At 45.4% G+C, this 22639-nt stretch overlaps 2 protein-coding genes across 8 annotated transcripts in view; one reads left to right on the top strand and one right to left on the bottom strand.

Annotated features, from left to right (window-relative positions):
* LOC106659228 overlaps positions 1–15054 on the top strand; it is a 62812-nt gene extending 47758 nt beyond the window's left edge. For both annotated transcript variants that reach the window (XM_014381653.2, XM_023460535.1), the window contains exons 2-6: positions 5529–6018; positions 7845–9939; positions 10427–11040; positions 13776–13896; positions 13992–15054. In XM_014381653.2, coding sequence (XP_014237139.2) covers positions 5571–6018; positions 7845–9939; positions 10427–11040; positions 13776–13896; positions 13992–14028 — 3315 coding nt within the window. In that variant the 5' untranslated portion in view covers positions 5529–5570 and the 3' untranslated portion in view covers positions 14029–15054. The remainder of the gene's footprint in view (positions 1–5528; positions 6019–7844; positions 9940–10426; positions 11041–13775; positions 13897–13991) is intronic.
* A 2292-nt stretch (positions 15055–17346) lies between these two features.
* The window catches only part of LOC106659231 (protein kinase 4-like), a 45009-nt gene continuing 39716 nt past the window's right edge, over positions 17347–22639 (bottom strand). For all 6 annotated transcript variants that reach the window (XM_014381657.2, XM_023460549.1, XM_014381656.2 and 3 more), the window contains 4 exons: positions 20428–21277; positions 18281–19827; positions 18010–18208; positions 17347–17920 (listed from right to left, as the gene is read on the bottom strand). In XM_014381657.2, coding sequence (XP_014237143.1) covers positions 17872–17920; positions 18010–18208; positions 18281–19827; positions 20428–21277 — 2645 coding nt within the window. In that variant the 3' untranslated portion in view covers positions 17347–17871. The remainder of the gene's footprint in view (positions 17921–18009; positions 18209–18280; positions 19828–20427; positions 21278–22639) is intronic.

Genomic DNA, 22639 nt, shown 5'->3' with positions numbered 1-22639 from the left:
GCCTACGATGTATATAAAGCGCAATTTATCAAAATTAGAAACCCCAGCGGAAAATCGTTATAATTATTATCCGATACATGCAGCTATATCCACTTTGATGGATGACGATTTGGAAAATCCTTTCAATGCGCTGAGATCGAGGCTTGCTTGTGTATATCAATTATAAGCTCTCGATAATATAATATGCATATATTATCTATCCGAACGAGCTCGTAATGAAATCTTTATGGAAAAACCTTGAGAGAGCCGAGACAGACAGAGAGAGATGATCGACGTATACACGCTGCGCGCAGGATCGGAGAATTATTATACGTATGTGCTTGTATAAAAAAAAATAATGATAATACGCGTGACACGCCGCGAAGACGCGTCGCGACGAGGCTGATTTCGAAAGATACTCAGGATTAATTTCGCAAAGAATATAAAAAAAGTCAATCATCGGTTGACGAGCATACATATTTGCATCCGAAAAGTCAAACGCTCACCACTTATACATATAGAGCGTACACATACGCGCGCTAATTCGATTCTCGCGACTGTGTTTAAGATACAACATTGCACACGCGCGTATACATATACTCGTGCCACGGCACATATCCGCGTTCCTGACGTATCTTAAGTATCTTTGAGCGGCGCGCACGCGGTCAAGTGCATCGCCGCGCGGCTTTCGTTATACGGTTGTCATTATTATCATTATGATGATATTCGACACACACACACATGCATACAAGTACTTATAACGAGCTTAAATATATGTGCAAGTTTAAATATATATGTGTGTGTGTGTATACGAAAAATTAATACGCGCGTTCACCAAGATATTTAGTATATCTCTCGTACGCGGATTGTTAACCTCGAAACCTTGATCTTGCGCGAGAGAGAGAGGAAGACGGCCTTTTATGCAGGCATAGAAAATTGCTACTCTTCGATATCACAAGCCTAGTTTTAACGACGTATCCCGCATACGCGAGGCGCTGACAAGTGCAAACCTGATGGGGGTATTCAAATCACTCTACATAAGGTGTATTTTATCTATATAATGTAAAAAACGAAAAAAAACAATCTCTCTCTCTCTCTCGTCTCTATCGTAAGCTTTATGCGCGTTTGCACCTGTCCATACCACTCTATGATCGGCCGAACCTTTATTTTTCATACGCGTGATTTATATGTTAATCTAAACGCGAGCCACGCGCAAACGGCACGATATAATGCACACACACATACACATGCGCGCGGAGTAATTGCCAAGTAATTTCAGCGCGCAGAGACACATACTATAAGACGACGACGACGAGAGGTTTTATATTTAAGTCTCGACCGAACAGTACAGCGTTATGTCGTTACGCCTTGTATATTATACCGCACTTATATTCAAATGCTCGAGTCGAGTGTCCCAAAGGCGTTACAACAATAATAACGCGCGTATGCGTATGTATAATGTAACTACTCGTATATACAGATACATTATGGCAATTATGCAATGGTGAATAATGCGTATATATTGTCGGTCGATCGGTTATTCGCAACCATTGTTGTGCTCGCGCTCGCGAGTGACCTTTTTTTCTACTCCCGTAATTTTCTCGAGATATCGATGCTCGCCACACGCACACACACGCGCGTGTGTGTATATAAAATAATAGCATGCCTCGAGTTTTTTTCTTCTATTTCTATATACATCTCGTTACGTTGTAGCGGCGCTAATGAAACGCATTGCGGCTTTTTTTTAATCTCGTATACGCGTACGTATGCACATTGCGCTGCAGTGCGATAATTATGCTGTACGGATAATTTCAATTAATACATCATCGAATCGTCCAGGCTGTTTTTTTCTTCTATCTCTCTCTCTCTCCCTTCGTGTAGTATAGTAATTATATCGACCGACCTTCGAGAACTACTCGTTGATTGCGAGTCCCAACACAGCCGACGTAAAACGAGATACACGATGTATTGTATATTTACCTTTTGGCGTACGCGTGTACGCGTTCGCGTGCTGCTACAACGAAAAACCTCTGCAATCATACAATTATGACTTCTTTCGCATTTCTACGACTCGTACGAACGCGTGTATAATTTGGCCAGAATCCTCAGTTACATCGCAGCGCCGGTGCGCGCGCGCGTGATTAACAGGAGCCCACCGGGGGAAAGAATTAAGATCGTCTCCTCTTGACTAATCGTTGTCTCTTCGTCGTCCCTTTTGTATTATATACCCCGCGTACACCAAAAAATAATTTTTTGCGCAACCGTCTCAGTTGTGAAAAATTATCCGCAAAAATGAGAAACTCTTTGTAATCGCGTGACGCGCGACTCGACGGATTTTTTTTCGATTACAGTTTAAAATGAACTTTTATTCATTTATTTATATGATTTTTTTCTTTCGTTATTATGCAATTACCGACCCAAAATGCAGCATTGAATAAAAAGCTCCCCTGATATAGAAATGCTCAACATTAATAATGGTCTAATTACGAAGAAATTATAATTTATCATTTTTTGAATTATATAAGTATCATAATTGGATTGCTCTTGGCCCTTTTTTTCTTTACAAATTTTATGTTAGAACATTTACATCATTTGGAAATGACAATTTACTTGATTCAAAAAATTCACTTCAATTTTCAACCACTTTAAATACGATCATGCTACTTCGAGTCTTTACCACTAGATGGCGTGTACCTGTATTTCAGTAAATCCGCAAGTGTCAAAGTAAAAATAACGTATAAAAATGAAATAAATGAAATAAAACTGTTCAGCAAATCTTGTGTATTATTCGAAATTCCAAATTCAGGCTATGCCCTAAGCTCTTATTCCTTCTCATCCACGGCTCTCTTCTGCTCAAAAAACTTTTGCGTTGGCCAAAAAGTAGCCATCAAATTTTCATCATTTCCATCAGAGTTGGATTCCGACGATATCAATCGAGGAGCCGCGGTAAACAATGATCTCTCGGCGATCCACGCGCACACGCGTGCTGCGTATCCCGTTAAAAAAGGCGCGCGCGCGCGCTCTCAACGACACGTTATACGTTCCAACGAGCGACACGGGCGTTATTCGCGCTTCGCATGCGCTAAGTGGCTCGTATATACCATACATAATATACACCGCAGCATCCAGTGCGTAGTATAGTAGTATATATTCGCGTAATAACAGCAGCAGCAGCAGCAGTACCCGTAAGAGGCCCCCGAGGCACGTATATGTATGCACGCGTAAGGCTGCCGAGCGCAGTTCCATTATATCGACCGGACACAGCTCGTACATATACAGATGTGCGTGTGCATGTGTGTGTGTGTACATATATTCAGCTATTATAATACGGGGGCCATGTGGAATGAATCATGGCGCGGAGTAATTGACGGGCCGATGACTCCTATTTACTGCCGCCGCGCTACTATGCTATAATACACGACGATCCGCACTGCACACACGCAACTGCGGTGCGCGCGTGTTTATAGGAAATGCGACTTATTAAATGTTTGTACGCGCGAGAGAGAGAGGATGTTTGATCTTTTTTTTTTTCGTTGCTTATCGTGTAAACAGCAGCCGCGAGCTTTTTTTATTTACGCAAACTTTGATGTTGTTTTCTTTTTCATGCATCGACCGACCATCGATGTTGATGCTTCTTTCATGTATGTTATATAGCGGGTGACATTCACTTCCTGACGATTCATTAATTGGAAAAGCTCGCGAATAAAAAGGAATTATTAATATATCAAGAGTGTGTTGTTATACCTACGGAGCTTTTACACCGCCTGCCATTTAAACGCGAGATCGAGCAAACACAGTGTAACATCGATAAACTAGACGCTTGAATTTATCCGGCCAATTAGCATAGAACGAAGAAAAAAAAACAACGCGAGGTTGAATCAAGCCTCGATTCACTTGGCGCGCGAGCAGCGGAGTATAAAAAAAAAGAAAAAAAAAAAGAATTAAAAGGAAAAAAACCAATATCAATCTGTGCTTCCACGCGCGCGCGTCAATCGAGAGAGAGAGAAAATCGCTCCGACTCTCCGGTTAATTCCCTATAATTTGCCATTGAATCGTGATCGCGATTAACATCTCAGCTATGCACATAGCACACACACACACACACAGAAATACACCTATTATATACACACGTGAGTTTTATATATATTTGCTCGGAAATCCGTATGAAGCCTGTACACAAAAAAAAACACGGGTGGGCCTTTCCCACATGAACTTTTCGGTCTTTCCCCTCTATGCACGGCACATATAATCTCTTTTTGTTGTACTTTCGCATCGAGAGAGAAGGGCGCGCACGATCCAGCCAAGAGATTCCCGATCACGAGTCGCGTCGATTTAACGCCGGCAAAGTCTCTATTTCGCCGCGCCGAGCATCGACAGCTGCCCGCGCGGGCGCGAGTGTTTAAACTTCGCTCTCTCATTCTTTAATTGCTATTTGGGAGCTTCTCTCTCTCTCTCTCTCGGATCTCTTTCATGTCTCGCGCACCTGATTCTAACATTTTTTTCTCTCCTCTTTTTATTTTTCTTCGTCTTATTCTTCTTCTTCTTCTTTGGCGTGCATCAAACTCTCGAGAGCTCCAAGATTGACTCTCTCTCTCGCGAGTTTTAGCGCGCGAATAGTTGGAGCGAAGGATCCTTCGTTTTATTCTTTCGACTCGATTTTCCGTAAATACGCTTTCCGATCTGTGCCAGTTGTTGCTGCGATGTTGACTCAAGGAATAATCGATCACCGGCACGCGATTCAACCCATATAATGCGAGTCGCAGCGATCGTCCTTGACTATATAAGACTCTTTTTTTTTTCATTCTCGACGGTATTCGAAGTTGAAAAAAAAGAGGAAGAAAACGACGCGAATATGCAACGTCTTATACGTTGGTTGTCTCGAATTTCATACGAAAATTGTAGTTTTTAATCCGAAAGCTGCAAAACTGGATCTCTCTCATCGTGTGCATCGTCGTCGGCTTTCCACTTGCTCGGCCGTACGTATCATAATATACCGGGCGGTAGATTCATTAACGTACGCCTCGATTAAGGATCAGGTTGAAACGAGCCGTGTACAGTATACACGTCAAAAAACTACTTCAATCTCGCGTAAACGACTCACTTTTTTCCCGCAGTCGATCTTATATTGCGCTCATGGAAACACTTTCGCTCGTCTGCTATATCGTACACATACTCGTTTGCCATCGCCGTCGCCGCAGTGGCTGCGGTGCAACCGAGCTATATACCAACGTTCGAGCGCCGCTCGGCGCGCAATTCCAGGGGCCTACACAGGCGCGCGAGATTAACCCGCGCGCATCATTAGCCCGCGAGACCGAGGCACGTGAACTTTGATTCCCACAATGTGCTGCCGCCGCTGCTCCGAGCTCAACGAGAGGCTGTCTCTCTCGTCGCTTGTAAATACACGCATATATATTCATAGAATTCTTCGCGAAACCGCAGAGTTAAAAAAAAAAAAAAGAAAAAGAAAAAAATACGAAAGAAATGCCGCGTCGTGATTTCGCTAGGTTTTTGCACAATCTTCATACGTATTCTTTTTTCTCCCGTTGCAGACGAAGTGAGGCGAACCGAGCCAACGAGCAGCCACCGACAACATGTTCAAGAGATTGACCAGGACGCGGCGTCACAGCGCCGACGAGATCGGCGGCCTCCATCACGTCTCGGGGAAGAATTTCAGCGGCGGCGACGCCGACTTCCAGCCGCAGAGATACCGCGACAAAAGTGATCATCATCATCATCGTAGTCGCGAGCCGAGTCCCGCGTCGACGTCCCTGCACTACAACAACTCGTCGTCAACTTGTCCGTCGCCGACGCCCCAGAGCTATCTGCACTCGGCCAAGTCGCGCTTCTCGCGGCGCAGCTGCGGCGACGCCTACTCGCTGCTGTCGTGCAGCGACGAGGACGCCTCGTCCAACAGCGGCGAGAGCACCTGCACGACCAGATCTGCGTCGCGACGGGAGCAGGAGAGCAAGGAGCGGGATTACACGCTGGTGACGGCGGTGCCGGCCTTCATCGTCGAGCACGAGCCCGAAAAGCAAAAGAGTAAGATTTCAATTATATGCCCTTTTTTTGCCGTTTAAATGAATTATTGCTGTATAATTATTCGCTGCAAATTAATACGGCGAAAGATTCAACTTTATTACGTGCATCCGATGATTCATCGAGAGTTCGAGGTAGTTTCGCGTCGCTAATACGGCGCGTTTAATGCAATTTCACGCATATACTTACGCGAGATAGTTAGCTCGCGAATACATTATATGCACGCGCGCGCAAAAGAGATGTGTATAAGAAAGTAGGCTAATTCAATCGGCGACTCGCGCGTCGAGCTGCGCGATGATTTCATATTACACACACATACGTATACGCGATGCATATAATATAACGTATGCGTGCGCGCGACACGAAAAATCGTAAATCGTTTTTTTTTTCTCCGCGATTATATCTAAAATGTACTGCCCTATATTGCATCTTGTTTCTTTGTTAACTTCGTGTCAATCTTTGTAATGATTCAATGGATAAAATATCAACTTTCAATGAAATGTGTCCGAATGCATAATACCCATCCATCGAATTGGTTTTTGGCGAATTTCCTGTTACATTCGTGTTAAAATTATTAAACGCGTTTTAGAAAATTGAAACTAGTCTTTAATCTCTTCAAATACGATCATGCTACTTCAAGTCTCTACCAGTAGATGGCGAGTACCTTCTTACTGTAAATCTGCAAGCGGATAAGTAAAAATAATTGTATAAATCGAAACTAGGTTGAAAAATTTCGTTTATCTTTTTTTTTAGGATTAACTCGTTAACACTCGTTTGTTATAACGTTCGAATGAAAAAACAAACAAGAAAAAAACAATAACGCCAAGAACGGCAAGTATCAAGCTCACCGCGTACAAGCCGTCAGACTCTGGCCCGTCGAGCTGCCTGAAGCGCGACAACGCGGAAAAGAAAAGAGCGGAGACCCGCGCGCGTTATGTTTTTCATCATAATAAACAACAACGGGACGAAAGCGAAGAAAAAATTACGAAGCAGAGGCACGACGCGGTAAAAGAGAGAGATAGAGGCGTGAATTAGTGCGCCGTTCTTGTAATGTAATAATTGCGCGTCTATCTGGTCACTGCGACGACGACGATGTACTTTCTCGAGACTGCAGTCTTATATATAATGCACACACATGCTGTGTGCACAGTTACGGCTTAGGCGAGCGCATCGCGCGGCAATTATTACAATCAAAATGCGACAGTGAGTGTGTGCAGTGCGTGGACTCGACACCTCCTGTCTTCCCTAATTTAGCGTACGAAGAAATCTTCGTTTTTGTGTAAAAAATTCAATCGACGTAATGCATATTACAAAGTACACATCGATACCTCGTTACGAACATTCCACTTCCAATATATGCTGAAAGACGCGGCACTGCACAATCTCTGCCATACTCCTCGCGCTCTTAGCGGAGGTTAATTCGCGATTTACGTCGTCTCGCGAGCGCTGACGGCGACGTTGATAAAAAAAAAAAAATATAACGAAGTTAAGAGTCAATACGTATACACACATATGACTGACCTACATTTCTAAACATGTACTTATACAACGCACAAATAGATATATAAGTGCGCCATATATATAAATTGCGCATTCCTCTCGCGAAAAAAAGTGTCGCGCGCGTATATCACATCGAGTCTCCGATGCAAGAGTAGCAGCAGCCTCTTAGTCGCTGGTTGGCGTTGGTATAGGTCAGACACGCACGATACATATATACGAGTGCAGCTGTGCAGCGTGTATACGATTTTTTGTTTTGCTCATATAATATATATTTATAACCATTAGATACTCATCGCAGCCGTTTTCTCTCTGTCTCTCTCGCGCAAAAGGTGGTGGCGGCCTAAAGGACGTCTGGGGACTGCGGCGGATGGGCAAAAAACTCGACTCGTTCAGGCGCTCGGGCTCGCGCGACTCCATCTGCGGCACCATACCCGAGCGGCCCGACACCAATCACAATCACATCGACGGCGGTGGTACGAACAACAACAACAACAATTACAACAGCGACAACAACAACGTCAACAACAACAATCACAGCCTCGGTCGCAACAATAACAAAAACAGCAACAACAACAACAACAATCATTGCAACGAGAAGCTGAGGAGGAGCAGCAGCACCGAGAAGAAGAGCAGCAAGCGCTCCGCGTCGCCCTTCAAGTCCTTCTTCATACGCATGGGCTCGACGGGCATGCTGAACGCCTCGTCCTCGAGCAAGAATCGGGAGCAGCAGCAGCAGTCTCAGTCTCAGCAGCAGCATCGGTCGAGGAGATCCTCGCAGGCCAACTGCGATAGTAAATCCTCGAGTCAGACGACGGGCGACAAAAGCGACGGACTGTTTCGCAGCTGCAGCACCAGTCAGCTGAACACTAGTCCGACCTACGTCAAGGGCGACGATCCGTCCGAGGGCATCGATCTGCGAATGACCTCCAACAAACTATCCTCCCTATCGCCAGCCCAGCAACAACAACAGCAATCCGACTGCCTGCAGAGCAAGACGATGTCGTGCGACAATCTGAGCGGGTCATCGCGTCGTCGCAGCTCGAGCATCGACGAGGACAGCCTCTACGACGAGGAGGAGCAGCAGCGATGCCAGTCGACGACGCCGTCGTTCGCCCCCTGCGACTACAACGTGCCCAGCTGCCGCTCGGACTGCATGCGCAAGTCGTCGAGCTGCGACTTCAAGGAGAGCAAGAAGGGCAGCTTCCCGTACGCGTTTCTCAGATCGCGCCTGTCGGTGCTCCCGGAGGAGTCTGCGTCGTCCGCCGCGCGCAACTATCACGGCGGCAGCAAGGAGGAGCGACTGTTCAAGACCGCCTCGGAGGAGCACTTCCCGGCGCTGCTCAAGATCGAGGACAGCTTCGCCGACGGCACGACGACACTGGGCAGGCGGCGACCCGTCAAGAGCAACAGCAGCTACAACAACCACCAAGAGCATCAACAGCAGCAGTATCGGGACCATCGATCGTCCAGCGGTTCGCGTTACAGACTAGGTGGCGACTACGCGAGAAACTCCTACGCCGAGGAGGACAACAACGGCGGCAACAGTGGATACTTCAAGGTGCCCTCCATAATGCGCAACACGGGCAACAGCGACAATCAGCGCAATTCCGTCTCGCTGCCGTACCACCACCAGATCAACGACTCGGCCGAGCCCATGAGTCTGGATCTGAGCTACGACTGTCAGTCCGAGCGTCCGGCCTCGGCCACGGCCACGGCCAGGACCACCACCACGACCTTGATCAACGACAATCGACGAAATTCCGTAGCCTTCGGCAATAATAGTCACCACATCGTCACCACCACCAACGGAGTCGGCGAGCAGAGACTGTCGTCGCACTACGTCTCGTCGAACGAGTCGGGCTACGACAGCGACGGCACCCGTGGCGAATCGGCGGCCTCGGAGGTCGAGAATCACTCGAAGAACGGCAGCGCCGCGACCAGCAGCAGCGGCGGCGACGGCAGCTCCGACACGAGCAGCGTCATCGACGCGGAGCTCGACAAGCCCGTGAGGAGCTCGACGCCGGCCAGCGACGATCGAGTCTGCGTCAAGGACGACTTGTCGGCCCACAACAATCACGACGGACTGAGATGGCATCGCAGCTCGTCCGGTCGCATGTTACCCAGTATCAATCAAGCCAACAACGGCAGCAGCAACAAATCGGAGTCCTGTAACGGTAGTGGAATTCTAGCCTCGGCGCATCGCATGCGACTGCAGCAGGACAAGACGCGATTCTTGACGGACATAATCGAGCCGGCGACGCAGACGCAGGTGACGGCCACCCAGAGGATCCGCAGGACGAGGCTGGTGCAGCTGCGCAAATCCGAGCCCAAGGAGAGCTTGGGCATCAGACTGGCGCAGCAGAGGCTCGGCGAGTCGCGACACTACGTCATAGTGCAGCTGGAGAGCGACGGCATTGCTCACAGGTAAGAGTGGCGGCAACTATTTTGGCAAAAATTAGTTGTATTATTTTTCTATATGGGAAATCGCGAAATTGGTACCGTGACAAGATTCAACGTGATCGAAGGTGTCGTATTTTTCGGTCACGAGATTTCCGATTTCGTCGACAGATGGAGTATGGTAAACCCGCGAGTGGCAAAAGAATTTTCATTGTCCATAAAACCATTTTTCTCTTCGTCTCAGACAATCTTGTATAAATTTGGGAGTGGTACCCACGCTTAATCACGCGTGTATAAATCGAATAAACTCGAGGTGAAACGAGTGGGACGATCGTCACCTTCTCTTCTTCGTTCTTATTCGGCAAAATCGCGCGTGGCGATTAATTTATAATCGAGTCGCACATACGGTGACCCATTTGCTACTCAGCGAGAATATAGCTCTCGCGTAGGCGCATCTCGAAAATATACATAATTTACGCGCGCGAAAATAATCACCGTGTTTTTATTTACGCAGGGACGGCAGACTGAGGCTAGGCGACGAGATAGTCGAGGTCGAGGGCAAGGATCTGCGCAGTCTCAGCGATCTCGACGAGGTGCAGGAATTTCTGCGCTCCTGCGAGGCCACGACCATACATCTCAAGACCGTCTACGAGGAGACGGTGCCGCAGATCTTCCCACTCGAGGAGGTCAAGCATCAGCAGCAACAGGACGACGCAGCTTCGGCGACGACGACGATCAACAAATCGAACAGTATGACGAGGAGGAGTGAGTACATGGAAAACTCGAGGAATTTAGGAGGCGGCGGTGGAACACTGGACAGACTGGACAGAGCCAAGATACTGGCGCACAAGCGGCCGGACTATCTGGCCTTGAACAAGATCGCGAGCAGTCCGAGCGGTGTCTCGGTTACGAAAACAACCACGACTACACAGCAGCAGCAGCAGCAGCCGCAGCCACAGCAACTCGTGACGACGAGGCACGTGGTGCGATTCGAGAAGGGCGCGGGCAAGCCCAGCCTCGGTTTCAGCGTCGTGGGCGGCCGCGACAGTCCCAAGGGCGACATGGGCATCTTCGTGAGGCGAATATTCTCCGGTGGACAGGCCGACGTGCAAAAATCTCTATTCCAAGGTCAGTTTATTGACATTATTTTTTTTTATACTGTAAATTTACGCCGAGAGATAACAGAAAGAGACTAAATGACAAAAAAAGTCATTCTCAAATCTTACTTCGAGTTGCATTTTAATGAAAGTGAATTTTCTATATTAGTTTTGATTTTAATTTCGCCAAGATTTTATGAATCTTCTAAATTTCTCAAAATTGACACGATTCAAGATGTATGAAAATTAGTAATACATTTTAATTGTCGCCGATAGAATATAGTTGATGCACCGAACGCCAGGTGGCGGGAGTCAATTTAATTGTAAACGCACAGTCAAAATAGATAAGTTTGATTATAAATATATTTTCTAATTTTAAGTTTCTTAGCCTTTCTCTATGACTTGATTTGAAGAGACTATCCGAGAGAGGATGACCTTTCGTCGCGCACACTACGGACACTAGTGTTAATATTTATATATTCGCGAGCTCTCTCGAGCGACCGATTGATTTATAAATGTATATACGGAGAGACGTATAGACGATAGAAGCTCTCGTACATGTATAATACGGCGATCGATGATTCATGTAGCATCGGTAACGAGGATTTATATAGCATTCCATCGAGCCGTTCAATGAAATGATCGATGCTCGCGATATGCACTTTATGTACTTATATATATACGTTTGCATATAACTGCGCGGCTTTAACGAGTCCGGTAAAAATATCACAATTTTTTTTTTCACGAAGAAAACAAACTGCAAACGTCGATAACGTTTTGCGAAATTGTACGTCTATATATACCATCGTATAGGCATCTCGTATACCCATACGGTTTCGACACTCGTACGCGCGCATTTTTTCCAAGCTTGAAAAAAAAGAGTTTAGAAACGAAGCTAAGCGTGCTATGTAATGTAAACGGTCGTTCCGAACGCGCGAAAAATATATTCAACGCACGACTCTTAAGCGAACGGGGGTTGGGCACAAACGCACTTCTAGAATCAAAAGTATGTTGTACCTTTACAGACAGACGCTCGAGCGTAATGAGCAGGTACTACACATATTTTCTATGAAGTCCATTTGCGTATTCATTCATAATTCCTTTGTCGAAAGAGAGGTGTCTTGTGGCTGTGTATACAAACTTGAATATGATTATCTGTCATTATTCACTCCCGTTGCCATTTGTCACTTGTCGCGTTGAAATATTTTTCTCTTTCTCTCTCTCTCTTGCTTTATCAACTCTTTCGCGCGCGGCTCGTACTTATTTATTTTTTTTTTGTCGAAATAGTTTCGTGGTAAACATCTCAAATGTACGAAATTAACGTCGTCTACGGCCTGCGTAAGCCTAAAACGCGACTATCCGTAAACCATAATTTAAATTGCGCCAGCCTAGATCCTCCGTATATATATCGCAATCGTCGATCCGCGCGCGTAAAATCGGTGCACATTATTGCACAATTCCTCAAGCTCTGCAGCTGTGACAGAAGTCGATCGACGACCGCACGCATAAAATACACGTATCTATGCTCGTTTACGCGGTTTGCTGCGTACAGTGTGTAATACGTATAGCGCGTGTAATATCTAATTACGAGTGTCGTTGCTCTCGTTGTGATTTCTCTTTTTTTTTCGTTTGCAATAATAAAAAAAAAAAAAGGACGAACATCGTCCGCAACCACCGTTGCACCTGTACAAGCGTAGTAATATAGCATTGTGCGCGACGTGTGAATGCGCACTACGTGTGTTTCCGCGCGTAGAGAGAGTCCGAATAAACAACAAAAAAAAGCAGAGAGAAAAGAAAGAAAACAAACAAAAAAAAGCACGAAACGAGAAGCAAAAATCTATATACGAGGGAGAGAAGAGAGTAAGCCGAGAGTTAGAAAATGAAAGATTACACCAGCTGCGCGTCGCTCTTGTTTAGATGCGCTCCGCGCTTGTATATACACTTTTTTTCCCACACGGATCGCAGGTGGTTTCTCGATCAGCGGCGAGCGAGTCGTATTATATCTCTACTGTCGTATATTCCTATACGCGTGTGTGCGCATTGTTTGTGTGTGTGTGAGTGTAATAACGGGGGTTCCCGCGCGGCAGCGATGCTTCTTCGGTTGCGGTGTGTCAAGGTGCGCTCGAGTTTTACTATATATTGACTCGCCCCGCTTGTATACCATACACACATCGACGGACGATGATTACGATGCGTCGTCTCTTTTGTGTATTGCTCGTGCGGTTTATGTCGTCTATTTTTTTTTCTACCTGTGTACACGCACGTATACGCGAGTAGTGTTTTTAATTGAAAAAAATAATGAAACGAGCGACGCGCGAAGAGGACATTGACCGATGATGTCTCTATTTTCTATCGGACACACGTACGAACAGCGAAAAAATAATCTAAATTTCTTCTCGCTCAAAAATGCACTCGGCGGTCGAATGTTTCACATTCTCGCGGTTTATTCGTCGCATATACATTAACATAATTTTTCGACCAGACGCAGGTGAAATTATAAAGCCTCGATCGTCGTGTCATCTTCTAGGTCAGCGTGCATATATGCATGTGCATATGCGCGAGCAACATATCACGCCGGTACGCTGCACATTTCAGAGAAAATATTTTCCACATGATTTTCTAATTCGCCGAGGAATGCGCACCCGCGACCTACTCTCTCTCATTCGTTCGTTCAATTATTCGCATATATATATTATAATAAACATGCTGTACTCAATGTCGGAGTTTTCATATATATTAACCGGAGAAATTTTCTTTTTGCCACAGGCGACGAGATACTCTCGATAAACGGCAAAGTCCTGAGAGGATGCACGCACCAGGAGGTCATCGAGCAGTTCAAGGGCATCAGAGAGGGCATCGTCGAGCTCGAGTTGGCCAGACGACATAGGTTCGTATTTTTTTTTTTTTTTTACTTGATAATCAATCTATTTTTGACGCCCGTCGAATAAATTTCTAATTCGTCCTCTTTCTCTCCTCCCACAGGCATCCGAAGGTTCCTCTCAAAACGGCACCCTACTAGATTATAAAGAAAAAAAAACGACCGGCATCGAGCATCTGCGTACCTGCCATAATATATAGATAAAAAAAAGTAAACCAGCTATCGAAACAATATAAATATAATGATAGAATATATTATTAATTAACTCGAAGACTCACATCTATGACGATAAAAAAAAATAATAATAATTGATCATGCTAAAGCATCAAAGCGTTATGAATTCTTAGATTCTAGTCTCCGTTTTTTAATTGCTACGACACGTTAATATTTATATACATATTATATATAGATTTATAATACACTCATTCACATTGTATATTAATTGTACTGTATTAATTTTTAAGCGACTATCTATTATACTTATACTCCGACCCTCTTTTTTCACCTCGTTGTTGTTGTTGTTGTACAATGTCGAAAAAAAAATCAAAAGAAAAGAAATCTTTGTAAAACGATTTATACGAATATTTACAATTTGCAATATATATATTATATTAAATTATATAGAAGTTTATCGGACTGTTTCGCGACTACGTAGCACGTAGTTTTTCTTTCGATATAGCTCTCGCATGCGCGTGCGTTCGTATATGGTATTGTTTTCTCGTTCGTATCGAGAATGATAGGAAAGCAAAAAAAGCTCATTTTGTATTATATGTAGAAGTCGAAGGAGATTTACGAACAAAATAGAAGAAATCGTCGAATGAAACTAAACGCAATAAATTGTACGACGTTGTATTTGAATGTGATTAATTTCATTTATATACGGCTCCTCTCGTCGAGGCATCCAAGAGCCCTCGGGGCAGAGAATTTCTTCTTTTTTTTTTTTATTATAAATAACGATGAAATAAATAATTAATATATGACTATAACGTGCGTTATCGATGTTTCCCGCCCTTTCTTGTTTACATCTGCTCCTTTTTTCTCGTAGTTACTTGCGACGGTTGGCTCTGTCTAACGGGAGACCCACGCGTAGCCACTTTCTCTTTCGAGCGTTATAAACAGTAACGGTCGCGGAACATATGCTCAGTGTTAATTTTTCGGTGTGCAGTGCTAGACGTCCTGAAATCAGTGATCGCGCAAAGTCAAAATTTTTTTAAACAAGTTTCAGGTTCATAGTTCGAAATGGCACAGTACGACGACGATTTTTCCATGTTTTTTCGTTTACCGGTGTTAAGAAATGTCTTGAATGATATAAAACGAGTGGACGGCAGACGGAAAAAATTTTGCCAGATACTGGAAGTTTGGCACAATACGAGAGAGAACGAGGCGGACGACAGAATGATATTGGATCTGATGAACTGCAAGAAGTTATTTCCGAGCGTCGAGTACAAAAATTATTTTCTCAGGTATGCTCTGGAACAACGCAGCTTCGAGATGGTGAAACTGATCGAGGCGAGCGGATTGGAGATACGCGAGGTCGTGTTCGAGGATGGCAAGTCCGCCGTTCATTATTTGGCCGAGGTAGTATACGGGATAAACGATATATTTCTCTCGGCGCCAAAAGTAACGACCTTGGAGTTGATGGAGTATTTTTTGAATGATACGAAAACAAACTACCAAGACCGTCTCGGCTATACGTATTTTCACGCGGCCTGCATGTCCGGCAATGTGGCCGCGGTTAATCTTTTTTTGATCCAGGGCGTAGACGTCAATCTCGACTCGTACGAGTCTTCTGCGTTGCATATCGCGGCCCGGTACAGACGCGAGGAAATCGTAGAGATTTTATTGAAACACGGGGCCGATGCGAACAAGCAGGACGCGGAGAAGTCGACGCCTCTTCACGCCCTCGCGAGGCCCTGCCTGTGCAGCTGCACCAATGCCATAGCGTTCTGCGACAGGAGAAAACACGTCGGTAAAATAGTTCAAATGCTCGTTGATCATGGGGCGATTATGGAAACTCGCAATCGTGATGGTAATAGTCCTTTGGATTTGGCCGTATCTCGTTTTGATGTGCAGCTTGTCAAGTCGCTTCTGGAACACGGCGCGAGTCTTGATAGTTTGGACGAGGATAGAATTTTCGGCGCGGAATTCACAGCGACCGAATTGAAAAATTATCCTCTCACTCTGAACATCATCGAGATGGTACAATTATTGCAGTCGGCCGAATATCGAATGAGCGTACGCGCGAGATTCAAGATGCTTAAATGTTTCGAGGTAGTTCGAGGCGACGACACCGACCATCTTATCCCCGAGTTGACTGGTAAGTCATGCAGTTTTAGCTTCCTTTATTATTTTATTCATTTTTGTTTTATCATTTAAATTCAGGGATGTCCGATGACCTGATTCACGCTTACGCGATTGCGAATATGTTGCTATTTCATCGTCACTTTGGCCTGTACATAACCCAAGAAGCGTACGATCTCTTGGACGACCGTTGCAACGGATTAAAAAAGGAAGTGGAAGACTTTGAAAGGAGGCACGACGATGAAGAAGGAGAAGTTCGGGAGGAGGTTCATAAAACAATTGTCCTTTTGACGGAAAAATTGGCGAAAATGGATAAAATCATGATAACCGAGGACATCTCGCTCTATCAACTTTGTCAAATGAACTACAGCAAGGGTTACTCTGTAATCAAGAAATTGAATAATTGGCAACTACCCCCGTTGGATGACGATTCGTGTACACACCTAAACATCATTGTAAGAAGACACGTAGGAAATATTTTGATTAGACGACACTTGGAGTTATTCGTGGCCGATCTCTTCATGACCGATTATTGCAAATTGAACCTGCCTTACGTCGTGTGTCGCCTAGTTGCCGAGAAGATGAGTTACGAGGAACTACTCAGGTTGTTCCATCAAACGGACGAGGATCGTCTAAGTTAGCCGTGGCCGATTCGGCGGAGTGAAAGACTGAATCGCAGTTGCTGTGAATATAAAGTATAAAGTATAAAGGCACTCATGCGTATCTGTGAATAAAATTTACATATGATATGCACGATAATGCACAAAGTTTTGTGATATTACACTAAATAAGTTGCAGCATATATTGTCAGATTTTAATTGAAGTATGCAAGAATAGAAGAAGATGCTAACGATAAAGCCGTTCATGTGAATGATTTTTAAATAATGTATATAATAACGTTTAAACTATTGTATTATTGCACTTAGCCGATTCGCTGCTTCAATTGTCACTCGATTAAGTTCAAGTCGATGAAGTTGTTGAAGTAATTATTATTTTGGAACGTGTGCCAATTTATAATTCGTTCCTCAAAAACTTATACATCGTCTGTGCATTGCCTATCTTCTATAGAAAATTTTTATGTTCTATGAAATGTACTAAAATTATTTGCTAATAGGAATTGACAATAAACAATTACGAACGGAAGATAAAAAAAGGTTATTCGAATGTAATTAATTTTATTTATACGGCTTCTCTCGCCGAGGCATCCAAGACTCCTCGAGCCAGAGCGATTTTCCTTTTTTTACTACAAATAATCATGAAATAAATATAATTAACATATGACTATATCGTGCGTTGTCGATGATTCTCTCCTTTTCTCGATTACATTTACAATGTACACAATGGATTCGACACTGAGAAATGCGGAAGAATAAATTTTCAACAGATTTTACAGAAAACAAAAACGAAAATACAATGGTCGAATTCTTCTTTCACAGCAGTTTTTTCTATGCGCGAAAAAAAGCAAAAAAATTGTCAACCGATCGTCAATGGATAAATAATAATTTTCTCCGCGTCGTTGCGGAGGTCTTTTCGATTTATGCGCGGCGCTTAACAACTAACAGTATACATTCAAAACTTAAGAGGATCATTTTTGCGTCATTTGTACAATATTTACAACGTTCCGTCGATACACGGGGGTAGGTGTTTGGCTAGGGCTACGATTAAATACAATTATTGCGTGTATCACGAGTCAGCCATGAGTAGATCCGCACACGACTTGGCTTTCGTCGATCTGAAAAGTTAAAAGAGAGAAAAACGTCATACATTTTTCGTTATAAAATTTTGAAACTTATAGTTATTAAATTAGAATGCAATGCTCACTGTGAATTTGGATTTCGCGCCCGCCTGCAGATGTTGAGCGAGATCGGGCCGTTTTTCGTATTGCGAAACAGCTGCACCGCCTCGCGATGCGTCAGGTCGTGGCAGATGAGGCCGTTCACGGCCAGTATCTCGTCCCCGGCGCGCAGTCGGCCGTCCTCGGCTGCCTGTCCCGTAGGCAGTACCGATTTAACGAAGATGCCTGCGTCGAGAAAACGAATCGTTATTGTTTTTAAACACGAATCGTTAATTTTTTTGTAAACGCGAAACTCACCGATGCTACCCTTGGGACTGTCCCTGCCGCCCACGATGGTGAATCCCAGCGACTTCTTGCCCGAGCCCTTCTCGAAGACGATCGTCATGAAGGTGGACACGTTGTTCTTGGGCCGCCTCGGCAGCGTGCAGAAATTCGTGAGATTCTCCATGGACTTGTCCACGCAGTCCTTGAGGTCCTTGGGCTCCTCGGATCTGCGGCTGCTCTTGAGCCGCCTCGACTGGTGCTTTCTGAAGTGCGACGCCTCGGGTGTGGTCATGATCATGCCCGAGTTGCCGCCCGTCTCGATGCTCACGTTCTCGTAGTCGACGCTGCTCTCGAGCTGCAACAGCCGCTTGGCTTGCTGCGGCGTGATCGGCAGCGGCTGTTGTTGATTATTATTATTTGTTCCGTTGGTCGCCAAGGAGTTGGGCACCATGCGCGAGACCACGATGTCGACCTCGCCCGGTGCGGCCCCACTGCTCAGGATCTTTCTGGCCTCGGGCATGCTGAGGCCGCGCAGCCGCTTGCCGTTGACGATGAGTATCTCGTCGCCGATGCGCAGCGTGCCCTCCTGATGGGCCAGGCCGTTGGGCAGCACGTGGGCCACCAGGTAGCCCGCCGAGTCCGGCGTCTTGGCGATGAAGATGCCGAGCGACTGGTCGTGCTGCGCCTTGTACAGTTTGGCCACGAGGGTCTTCTTGGTGCTGGTGCCGCTGCTGCGTATGGCCACGAGTTTGTTGTTGGGCTCCTGTTGGGCCGACACGGGCTTCGGTGGCAGTGGCACTTCAGGTTGTGGCTGTGGCTGTGGCAGCAGTGGCTCCCTGTGACCCATCGAGCCGGTTCGCAGCAGCCGCTCCTTCTTCAGCTGCAGACTCTGTCGCAGTGGACTCGGCGGGGGTGGCAGTGGCATAGCGGCCACTACGTGACCGTTGGTGGTGCTGCTGCTACTACCACCGTTGCTCGGCCTTCGGGGTGGTATCTTGGGCGGCAGGCCGAGTATGGCCGGTGGCGGCTCGGCCGAGGCCACGCTGCTGCAGCGGTCGTCCAGTAGCGAGCTCGTGGCCGAGTCGTTGTCCAATATACCCGAGTCGTTGTCGTCACCCAGATGATTGTTGTCTTGATGATGATGATGGTGCTGATGCTGGTGCAGATGATGCTGATGATGATGCTGATTGTGATGATTGTGACGCTGATTCTGCTGCAGTTGCTGCTGCTGTTGCTGCCGCTGCAAATTTTGTTGCTGATTGTTGTCCTCGAACAAGGGATTGGTGCGCAGGCCGTCGTCGTTGGCGTCGTCGTCGTCGTCGTCGTCGAGACCCGGCAGGGCGCCGTACGAGAAGCTACGCAGCCGTTTGCGCTCCTTGTTGTCCTTGTCGCCCTGCTTGTTGTCGCCGCCGTTGATGCTCGTCGTCGTCGTCGTGCCGTGATTGCCGTTGATGGTACCGTTGTTGTTGTGGCAAGACGAGCTGACGACGCCGTTGTGGCTGACGTTGCCGTTACTGCTGGCGCTGCTGTCCTTCTTGTAAATCTTGCCGATGAGTTTACTCGTCGAGCTCTTCAGGTACCTGCGTGCGTAAAGGAGAAAAAAAGTCAGTGTTGTGTCCCTAGATAATTGTTGATTTCCCGACGGAAATTTTTCTCACGAGAAAGTTTCATAAAGTCTATAAAAGTCTTAAAAAGTCTTACAAATGTTCGGATTTCGTACACCTGATTGATGATTTTAAAGAGTTATTATTCATAAAACCTTTTGGAGACTCAATTTTTTAGCAAAAATGTTAAGTTTTTTTTCAAGTTTTTTCACCATGAATTTTGACGAGCGTGGATACCGATCAAAAATGTCTTTAAAAATATTGAAAACTTTTATCAACACTTAATAACTATTAATAACTCTTTATAACAATTATTGTCACTTGTGAACATCATTTTAAATTAAATAAGCGATTCCTTACCCGTCTGAATAATTCGGAAACAAATATCAGGTTTCAAATAAATTCTAAAATTTATTTACATCATTTAAAACTCTTATAAAGTTGTATTAACTCTTAAAAATCATGGTACAAAATCCGAACATTTAAAAGAATTTTTATGACTTATTCAGAGTTTTAAAGAGTTTTTAAGAATTAGAGTGGCGATGAGGTGTCGATTATAATGTATAAATGCTATACCTGTTCTGCATGGCTCGAAATTTCGCCGGGAACCAATTGGACGAGGCACTTCCACCGTTGCTACTACCCTCCGTTTTCAGATTCTTCTCGCTCTTGCTGACGCTATCCTGTTGCTGCTCATCACCCGTTTTCGTCGTCGACGACGACTTTGACGAGAATAGCGTGTCGCGGCTCTTTCTCCACCTGCGCCGGCGCGGCTTCGGACTCTCGTTCAGCTTGAAGCCGAACAGGGCGAACTTGTCCTCGGACTGGGGCAGTCTACTCTGCGACTTGGAGCGTCGCTTTCTCTCCTGGGCCTCGAGCTCCACGGCCCTCTGCTGCTGCTGCTGCTGCTGCTTGAAGTCCGTCTCGCAGACGGAACGGCGACTGGTCTCGCTGCGGGCCAGCAGTTTGGCCTGGCTGGCGTTGCTGCCGCGCAGTTCGCACATCGAACGGAACGGCGGCTGATCGCCGTTCTCGTCGTCGTCCTCCTCCTCGTCGTCCTCCTCGTCGTTTTCCTTATCATCGTCGTCCTCGAGATCGTCTACGTCGTCGTGATCCTTGAGCAGGCTCGTCCTGACGCGATCCAGCAGCGGCTGACGCCTGTCGCAGCTCGCTCGCCGTCGCTCGTCCTTGATCCTCCTCTTGTCCTTTTTACCGGCCGCCGACAGCGAGGAGGACAGCGACGCAGACGACGTTAGTGCGTGCGTCGTGGTGGTGGCGTTGTTGTTATTGCCATTGACGCCGTTGCTGCCGTTGGACGCCGCTCGCGAGACGCTCGTGACGCTCGACGTCTTGATGTTGTAGCAGTTGTTGCGCTCGGATTCCTCGGAACTGGAGCGGCGACGATTCCATCGTACCGGCGACATGTCTGCAAAAATAGTTTCAGGATCAGATGCGGTTCTATAGTCCGAGGGTTCGAGAGATTCTTTCAATTGTGTTTTGTACGTATCGAAGATATTCGACGTATGCGCGTCATTTCGAGATTAGTATTTTTATTCTCGTCGTGTATGAAGTGCATGGCTGTACGGAAACATTGCAAGTTTTTCTGCGCTCGATTCGGAGATACAGAGAGGCTTGACGCGCACAGCCTTCGCGCGAACGAGATCGAATGCGATCTATTTTGAGATATTTCAATCGGTGCGCGCACAGTCGCGTTCTCCGAATCGATGCATTATAAACGAGCATCGATTTTTACTTGTTTTATGGTAAAAATCGTGCGTATCGTCGTTTACAATGGTAGCTGTACGAGCTATTATTATTGGAATTAGAGAAAACAATGTCAGTTGTTATGACAGTTCCATTCGAGCGGCTTGGATTGACGCATGAGTTAATATAGGCTAGTTTATTGATATGTACATCGACGCTTATGCTAAGCTGGATTGATGAGTTAATATTTAATCATAATTGGTAAGATTTTATTAGAAGTATATGATTAGTCTAATTTGATTCAAATTACACTCAAAATTTATACATATTATTCAGGAGGGATAATAATTTTTATAATTCAGAGATTTGTCTTCAAAGGATTCTTAAAAATGAATGATTTGAACAATGCGGAAAATTCCATGTCATCAAAGTTGACTTATACACTTATTTTGACTGTACCACTTGTAGATTTACAGATATAAGGTACTTGCCATCTAGTGGTAGAGACTTGAATTATCGCATTCAAACTGGTCGTTTTCAGATCATTTGAAATGCGCCAAATATTTGTAATACAGTTGTAATAGAAAAATCCCGAAAAAACAAGCCAATCAATATAGAAATTTATTATATTTTGAATTGTTATATATTGGTCATTAATTAACGTTGATTATTTGTACCGCGATCATTACATAGAAAAATTATAATTCAACAAATCGTAGCAACAACCCGAATGCGTTGTAACAAAACCTCTCCGATTCTTTCAATTTTGAAATAACACAATTTCCTACGCTCAAAAAATTTCTGAAACGCATGTCGCGCGTCTCTCGATCATTCGACGTACCTATAGTACCCGGGTTGGAGCTAAACTCGATCGTCACCGCGGTGAAAGTGTAAAATCCGCACGCCCCGATCTTACATAACTCAACGCGGAGATTCGCACCGAGACTTCCAGTTTTCCGCGTATTCGTTGTTACATCCGCGCGGGCGTTTGAAAAATCGGTATACGAATTCTCTCTCGCGCGCGTTTTATCGGGGGCCCGATATACGAGCAGGGGAAATTCACTCTCTCGGCGCGATGACTCAT

Source organism: Trichogramma pretiosum, unplaced genomic scaffold (assembly GCF_000599845.2).
Source record: "Trichogramma pretiosum strain Unisexual culture from Peru unplaced genomic scaffold, Tpre_2.0 scaffold50, whole genome shotgun sequence".
Taxonomy (NCBI): domain Eukaryota; kingdom Metazoa; phylum Arthropoda; class Insecta; order Hymenoptera; family Trichogrammatidae; genus Trichogramma; species Trichogramma pretiosum.
This window is presented reverse-complemented; position numbering and strand designations above follow the sequence as displayed.